Source organism: Gossypium arboreum, chromosome 10 (assembly GCF_025698485.1).
Source record: "Gossypium arboreum isolate Shixiya-1 chromosome 10, ASM2569848v2, whole genome shotgun sequence".
Lineage (NCBI taxonomy): Eukaryota > Viridiplantae > Streptophyta > Magnoliopsida > Malvales > Malvaceae > Gossypium > Gossypium arboreum.
This window is the reverse complement of record NC_069079.1, coordinates 74767-83250: the sequence shown is the minus strand read 5'-3', so window position 1 is coordinate 83250 and position 8484 is coordinate 74767. Positions and strand designations below refer to the sequence as shown.

General features: G+C 37.7%; 2 protein-coding genes across 2 annotated transcripts; both read left to right on the top strand.

The window, feature by feature from the left end:
* The first annotated feature begins 405 nt into the window (after positions 1-405).
* On the top strand, positions 406-3989 carry LOC108489087 (uncharacterized). Its single transcript, XM_017793362.2, has 6 exons — positions 406-980; positions 1171-1431; positions 1513-1686; positions 1919-2025; positions 2509-2834; positions 3407-3989. The coding sequence occupies exons 1-6, from the start codon at positions 861-863 to the stop codon at positions 3883-3885; spliced, it is 1467 nt and encodes a 488-aa protein (XP_017648851.1). The 5' UTR covers positions 406-860; the 3' UTR covers positions 3886-3989.
* Positions 3990-4128: 139 nt separating this feature from the next.
* LOC108489085 (putative leucine-rich repeat receptor-like serine/threonine-protein kinase At2g24130) lies at positions 4129-8109 on the top strand. Its single transcript, XM_017793360.2, has 2 exons — positions 4129-7446; positions 7533-8109. Exons 1-2 carry the CDS (start codon positions 5004-5006, stop codon positions 7943-7945), a joined length of 2856 nt encoding a protein of 951 aa, XP_017648849.1. The 5' UTR covers positions 4129-5003; the 3' UTR covers positions 7946-8109.
* Positions 8110-8484: the final 375 nt, after the last annotated feature.

Below are 8484 nucleotides of genomic sequence, written 5' to 3'. Positions count from 1 at the left end.
AGTCAAAGATGACAAATCCATCTTTATCTTTACTTGAAAGAAAGAAAAAAAACAGGAAAAGAAAAATCCAAATTGCAAACGTTATCCACAAAAAAGCTTACGGGGAATCCCATCTCACTGTCCGACGTGTCTCCACACGCCTCCAGATTTCCACGTGTCGCTCTTTGATTCAGAAGGCGACAAAACAAATAAGTCCCACTCAGGAACGTTCCCGAAACTCTGGGCCCCACACTATCCAAATCTAAAACAACTGCTCGTGCCGACACGTGACTCAGCCGAATAATTCCAAAACAGCTGACGTCACCGTATAATTTCAAAATGACAAAACCAACCCTCATGCATCATAGTAATGGAAACTGCAGAGTCAAATATTTATGGTTATCCCTGATAGTTTACATATGAGAATAATATTAAAACCCGCAGATTCACATAATCAAATATCTAATTTGACTAAATTATATTATCGTAGTTAATTAGCTCAGATACCAAAATTGCTTGCTAGCTTTACCTTACTTTTAGTTTTTTATTTTGGCTTGCTAAATTTAAATAATTTTTAAATTAAATTTAGATACTAATAATTGAAATTTAATGCGATCACAAACTGATACGGATATAATAATATATAACAAGGACATATCCGTCATTAGGAAGTCCACCGTCCAGCGCTGTAATCAAAACGACACGTCGGCGATTCTACTTGGCACGTGCAGTAAGTAAAAACAAAGGCCGCCATGATCAACCTGCCAGCCACTGCTGTTAAAAGAAAAGATCCTTTCGTTTTTCTTGTGCTTCAGACTCTTCAGAGAGTTTCAGACTATTGAAAGAGCAAAGCACAAAAAAAAAAAAAAAAAACTGATCAGATGGTGCAATTGATGAGTTCGGGGAAAAGGGTATCCGTGAAATTGGAAGTTGAAGAATCTCTAGAAGAAGAGTTGGCCTCTCTTCACAAAAAAAGATCAAAACTCGACCCTTGTTTACAGGTATAATTTAAAAAATATATTTTTTTTTTTATGGTTCCTTTGTTGGTATTTCATTTATGGGTTTGTTTCTATTCTGGGTTTCGGCTAAAAATACTAAAGGTTCTTTAGTTTTTGGAAATTTGTCGCTTGAATCTGATTTTGTTCAATTTGTTTGCTAAATATATGTTTTTGGATTTTTTAATCTGAGCAGGAAGGTAACGTTGAAAGTGGGAAATTTCCAATCTCACCATCATTGTATAATCCACTGGATGAGCCAAGTCCACTTGGCTTGCGTCTGAAAAAGAGTCCATCTTTTCTGGACCTGATTCAAATGAAACTTTCACAGCAAAATGGCGATAAGTTAACAGCTCATAACAAGAAAGATAGTAAAGGAGTTTCAGTTTCTGGGGTACGGGATAAGCTCAAAGCCTCAAACTTCCCTGCTGCCATTTTGCGAATCGGTTCTTGGGAGGTAAGTTTCATCACTTGGATGATAGTTTTTTTTTTTTCCCTGTCGAGAGTTTGAATTGATTGAGGCATTTTCGGATTGCAGTATAAGTCGAGATACGAAGGGGATTTGGTGGCAAAATGTTACTTTGCTAAGCACAAGCTTGTATGGGAAGTGCTTGATGGTGGTCTCAAGAACAAAATTGAAATTCAATGGTCAGATATTGTAGCTATCAAGGCAAATTATCCTGACGATGTTCCAGGGACCTTAGATGTAGTGGTAATAATCAAACTTATGCCATAAGCTCTTCTCTCTACATACTTGGTAATATAGGAATAAGCTGCTTCAAATTATACTTCCTGGCAATTCGTGCTCATATAACTTCTGATGCGTTAATGATTTATCATGCCATGGTGTGCTGCATTGTCAGCTCTACTTAAATCTTGTCTTCTGATCACTGTGAATATTTTGATGTAATATTTATTTTAGATGCAAATTTTGTTTGCTACAGTTGGCAAGACAGCCACTTTTCTTTAAGGAGACAAATCCACAACCTAGGAAGCATACTCTGTGGCAAGCAACCTCAGACTTTACCGGTGGGCAAGCAAGCGTACACAGGTACTGCTGTTGACCTTTTAACAATCAGTTAAAGAAAGAATTTAAATAAGTATTAAATATTGTAAATATTTAATATATATATTTTTGACTAAATGGGTATAAATTCGAGTCATTAAATGATCAAATTTCATCACATACAATAAATACATCAATAAGAAACTTTGAAAGCGGTTTTTTGCCGGTTCTTTAAACTCCCTAGTTTAATGATATATATATTGGACTGGACAGACATCAAAAGTCGAACCGAATCCTGGTTCAACTAGCCAGCTTTTTTTTTTTTTTTTTAAATGTCAGCTTTTAGTTTATAATTGTAGCAGGTCATTGAAGTGAATTCACTTTTAATGTTGTCTTGGTGACTTAACTGAATTGAGTGCCACTGTCTTAGTTGACCTTGATCATATGAGCATTGACCCAATTGTTAAATGTTGTTTTGTATGCACATTGAATGTCATGTAAGGGTGGTGCATTCGTTATATGTTGCAGGCAACATTTCCTACAATGTCCACCGGGTCTTTTAGGGAAGCATTTTGAGAAACTTATTCACTGTGATCCGCGTCTCAACTTCCTAAGTAAACAGCCAGAAATTTTGTTAGAGTCACCACATTTTGAGTCCAGGATATCTGGTTTTGATGGTTTGGATGATGCTGGCCATAGCATTGAGTTAAAAAGCGAGGAGGTGCCTACTATCTTCAGATTGCAGGATCAATCATCGCCATCAACTGTTCAATCTCCTTCCTGTTTTAACGAGCAAGATTTCGGTATTAGAGCATCTGACAATTTTTGCCAGGGAACCCCATCACCTAGCTCAGGTAAAATTAACATCGTTCTAGTATAAATTTGAAAGAATATCTATATTGTTTTTGGCTGTAAATAATAGAGTGTTTGATAGGGAACAATGGTTATCATCTATGTTAATCCATTTTTGGCAGTAGTTGTATTTTTTTCAAGCTGTTCAATGTATTTAAACAGTCGTGCCCCTGTATATCTACATTTGGATATGTATAGACACAAGTACTTTTAGGAAAATGAAGAGTCGGAGTAACATAATCATTGTTTTGGTATCCGCTTATTCGGAGCATTTTTTTTTTTCTGTAAGCGGTAATTAATTTTGTTTTGCTTCTCCTGTGGTCAAGCGAGCATTATGAACTGATTATTACAAATGGAGTGCGTTCGTTTCTGCTCTGCAACTGCCAATTCATATATTAATTGTTCATATGATAGGTGAAATCTAACTCCCCTGGTATTGACATTTGGTGCTTGAATCTGTTGGTAGTAATTGTAAAATTCGGAAGAATTTCCAGTACTTTGTTTGCATGCTTTTATAATGGTGTTATTGCCTGCCGCTATTTAACAAAGCACGTACCCTTGTATTTGTTTACAGTAAGGGGGGCCAATGTTATTGAAGAAATTAGAGGTAGCAGGGCGAAGGAATGGGATAGGATTAATTTTCCGGAACTTGATGCATCCATGTCGATGACCGATCTAGTGGATCATATTGGGAACTGCATAACTGAACAGATGACAGCTTCAGTTGAGAGCCAAAATATCTTGGAGGAGATCACGCAATACTTGCTCAATGATTCACAGCATACAACAGCATCAGATGAAAAGTCCCTAATGTCTAGAGTCAATTCTCTTTACTGTCTTCTGCAGAAGGATTCAGCCACAGAATATGGCAGCAGCTTAGTGCCGATGGATGATGTTGCTGGGTCCAAGCTCTCGCACCCCATGTCAAGGAAGGACTCAATAGGGGATCTTCTTCTCAATCTTCCCAGGATAGCTTCGATGCCGAAGTTTTTATTCAACACCCTGGAAGATTCCGATATTAAATCCAGAGCAAGTAAGAAGAATGTTTTGTGAAGTTATTTAAACAAGTCTTGATACCAGAACCTACTGATGGTAAATATGTGTCGAACACTACTGATAAAAATATTTCTAATCCAAGCAATGTTCCTAAGCATAAATGTGCCAATCTTGAGATAGAGACACGGTGGTGTCATAGATGTTACAATAAAGAGGTCTAATTCAAGCCATCATACGGCTTCTGTCTGCCTTAACACGTATAGGTTGGACTTTAGAGTTTAGACCCCATTTTACAAGTACGGATCCATCTGACTTGACTTCTATCACTAATTATAATTTATGTATATTTTTCACAGTTTTAGATCAAATGGATAGGATGCTTGAAAAAAACTTAAATTACTATACATATAAACAACTCGCATCAGTATAAAAAGGACGGTAGTTATTTCATTGTTAAGGGAGCAGAAAATTGGTTGCATAATCCAATGATTTTGATCCTGAATAAAGCTTTTTTGTCTTCTCAAAGAAAGGATTTAACAATAGTAATATGCACTTTTAACCACTAATAAAAAATGTCAAACTCTTTTTCCTTCTACCACAAAACCTATTACTTGAATTCAAAGTAGGATGAAAATGTTATAATTTCATATTTAGTACGTAAATATGGAATATAAATATATATTAGAAAAATCTTATTAACTTAAAATATCATCTCAAAACCACACAAAAACATTGACTGTGACATTAGTAAAGAAAATAATAAATAAATATGGATGAACGGGTGGATTGGTTTGTGCTTATATGACGAGGTGCTCCATTAGCTTAGATTTAAATCCGGTTGATGCCCTACTGTACTAGTCTAAATTCACAAAGCCTGCTCTTTGAATGGCTATCCATCCCCTTGGATAGAATAGCAGCAAACAATCTTTAATGGTTATAATGGGATTGACGAAAAACACTGCATATTAGTCGCTTTATACATCATTCTCCCCCTGACAAAAAAATCCATTTCCACTTTCACTTATGTAGCTAAATGGATTAAGGAAACAATTTACTTATACCACTTGTCACTCTCACTCACTGCCTCAGTTGAATTTAATGATTGTTAATTATGTAGGTAGTAGTAGTCGGAGAAGGCGAGTTTTTTTATCAACTTGCCAATATATCCCTCCCTAATGGCATACATTAGATTAATTTTTTTTCTTCTCCTCCAGCATTTGGTTTCATCTAATCATCATCATTCTTTGCTTCAGGACAAGGCTGCACTTCTGGCATTCAAGAAATCGATATTTGATCCTAAATCCGCACTTACCAACTGGATAGATGTTGTTTCTGTCTGCAACTTCAGTGGCATCACATGTAACAAGCAACATCACCGTGTGCAGGAAATCAACCTGTCTGGCTACGGACTTGGGGGGAAAATTTCACCTTTCCTTTCAAACCTCACCGGCCTTCGACACCTAAAGCTTAATGAAAACCATTTCTATGGCACCATCCCCCCAGAACTCTCCTCCCTCCGTCGCCTAACCATGTTTATTGTTATGGAAAACTACTTGACAGGTAGCCTGCCGCCTTCCTTTTTCTCCAACTGCACTAAATTAATGGTCATAGATGCCTCTGTCAACAACTTCACAGGTCAAATTCCTGACCAAATTGGAGATTGTCCAGATTTATGGTCCCTCAATTTATACAACAATCAATTTACAGGCGAACTTCCTGCCTCCCTAGCCAATACTTCACTGTATAGTCTCGATGTGGGATACAATCTTCTTTCAGGTGAACTGCCTTCAGAGTTGGTACGGAAGTGGCCTTATCTTGGAAATCTATATTTATCATATAACAACATGACCAGTCACGACAACAACACCAACCTCTATCCATTCTTTGCTGCATTGAGAAACTGCAGCAATTTGAGTGAGGTTGGATTGGTTGGCATGCAACTTGGAGGAAGATTACCAACCTCCATTGCTCATCCTACTCTACGCTTGCTAGACTTGCAAGACAACCACATCTCTGGACCCATTCCTCGAGAAATCGGGAACCTCACAAATATTACAATGCTGAGCTTGACGTCCAATCTTCTAAATGGAACAATCCCGGAGGAGATTAGTCTATTGTCAATGCTGGAACAGCTTTTTTTGTCCCACAACTTTTTCAGTAGCAGAATTCCTGCAACATTAAGCAAGCTCAATCATCTCGGTCTGATTGATCTATCAAGCAACAAATTCTCCGGTGAGATTCCACCCAGCTTGGGAGATTTGGGACAACTTCGTTCTTTGTTTCTCAATAACAACCTCCTTTCAGGGTCAATACCACCAAAACTACTAAACTGCAGAAATCTCAACATGCTTGATCTATCCTATAATCAATTGACAGGAAGAATCCCTCCAGAGATAGCTGAGCTACGTGAAATCCGAATATCCATAAATTTGTCACACAATCATCTCCAAGGACTGTTACCGATCGAACTCAGCAAGCTAGAAAATGTTTTAGAAATGGATCTTTCATCAAACAACCTCAGTGGGAACATCTTCCCTCAAATATTAAGCTGTATCGCGCTGACTATGATAAATTTCTCACATAACAATCTTCAAGGGCAGCTTCCGGATTCACTAGGTGATCTGAGGAGCCTCCAGGTATTTGATGTTTCAAGAAACAATATATCTGGAAAGATACCAATGAGCCTGAGCAAAATCAACCTCACATTTCTCAATCTTTCTTTTAATGACTTCAATGGAATGATTCCCTCTGGTGGGATCTTTAGTTCATTCACAAATATGTCATTCTTGGGCAATCCGAGTTTGTGCGGAGTTGCTTCGAGTAGGCCAATTTGCCCTCATAAGAAACACTGGTTTCGATCGCGGATGTTCCTGGTTATCTTTGTCATAGTCATAGTTGTTTCAGTGCTGTTATCCACAGTATGCTGTATGATTGGAATCCGGCACATTAAACTGATGGTTTCCTCCAGGAAAATTGAAGGATCAAGAAGAAAATCTGCAGCACCGAAAATAACACAAAATTTCCCCAGGCTGACATACAAAGAGTTATCAGATGCCACTGGGGGATTTGATGAACATAAACTAATTGGTACAGGTAGCTATGGGCGTGTTTACAAAGGAGTTCTTCCGGATGACACAAGCATTGCCGTGAAAGTGTTACATTTGCAGTCTGGAAATTCCATAAAAAGCTTCAACAGAGAATGCCAAGTTCTGAAGAGGATTCGGCACCGAAATCTCATTCGAATCATAACAGCCTGCAGTTTACCAGATTTTAAGGCTTTGGTTCTTCCTTACATGGCAAATGGAAGCTTAGACAGCCGTCTCTATCCGCATTCTGAGTCAGGCTTTTCGGATTTGACTCTAACTCAAAGAGTTAGCATTTGCAGTGACATTGCTGAAGGGATGGCCTATCTGCATCACCATTCCCCTGTCAGAGTCATACACTGTGATCTAAAGCCCAGCAACGTTCTCCTAAATGATGATATGACTGCACTGGTTTCCGACTTTGGGATTGCAAGGCTAGTTACCACAGCTGGAAATAGTGGTGGTGGGGCTATAGACAACATGGGAACTTCCACTGCAAATATTTTAACCGGATCCGTAGGTTACATTGCACCAGGTTAGTATTTAAGGATTCTTAATAGGGTCATCAATATTGCTTGCTCCAATGCTCCTATGATTAAAAATAATTGTGTGTGAATGCAGAGTACGGATTTGGATCAAATACATCCTTCAGGGGAGATGTGTACAGCTTTGGAGTTGTAGTTCTTGAGATGGTGACACGAAAACGACCCACCGACGACATGTTCGTTGGGGGTTTAAACCTGCAAAAATGGGTGAAAAATCACTACCATGGAAGGCTAGAAAAAGTGGTTGATTCATGTTTGGTGAGTGATTCAAGGGATCAGTCAGCTGAAGTGAAACGAATGTGGGAAGTGGCCATTGAAGAACTTATAGAGTTGGGTATTTTATGCACCCAGGAAACTCCATCTAATAGGCCTACCATGCTTGATGCCGCTGACGATCTCGATCGCCTTAAGAGATACCTTAGTGGGGATTCCACTGTCACCTTCGCCTCTTCTCTGGGAATTTCTTCTTCCACTCTCAGTAATGACTAACACCCATCATTGATTGTATTTGGTGTATATATAAATAAAAACTTTACATTGATACTAATACCTTTGTTTATTCATTTCGCCATCGACGATGGTGCAAAAATACTTCGTTATTTCACCAATATATATATATATATATATATACACTTCCTTATTACAGGATTAAATGTCAAATAACATAACAATCATTATTCCTACCACTGCTGAAATGCTTTCACTAGGACGGTTTCTGGTTCTATCTATCCTTCCCGGCGTAGGTAATGTCATTAAGGTTGATGTTATTATTATAGTACGAAGCATGTTTAGTTAAAATTATATGATATCAACTATCAGTCTATTGAAATTTAAATAAATATATAATGCTTATAATATAATTATGACATATGATACAAGAATTTAAAGAGAAAAAAAAAGAAAAAGAAAAAAAGAAAGGAGATGGAACAAAGCATATGGTTATCTTGTTATTCCAATTTCTTAAATTAGCATATAAAAATATTCTGACGTGCTACTGCTAGTTAGGATTGTAATTGGACCAATTTTAT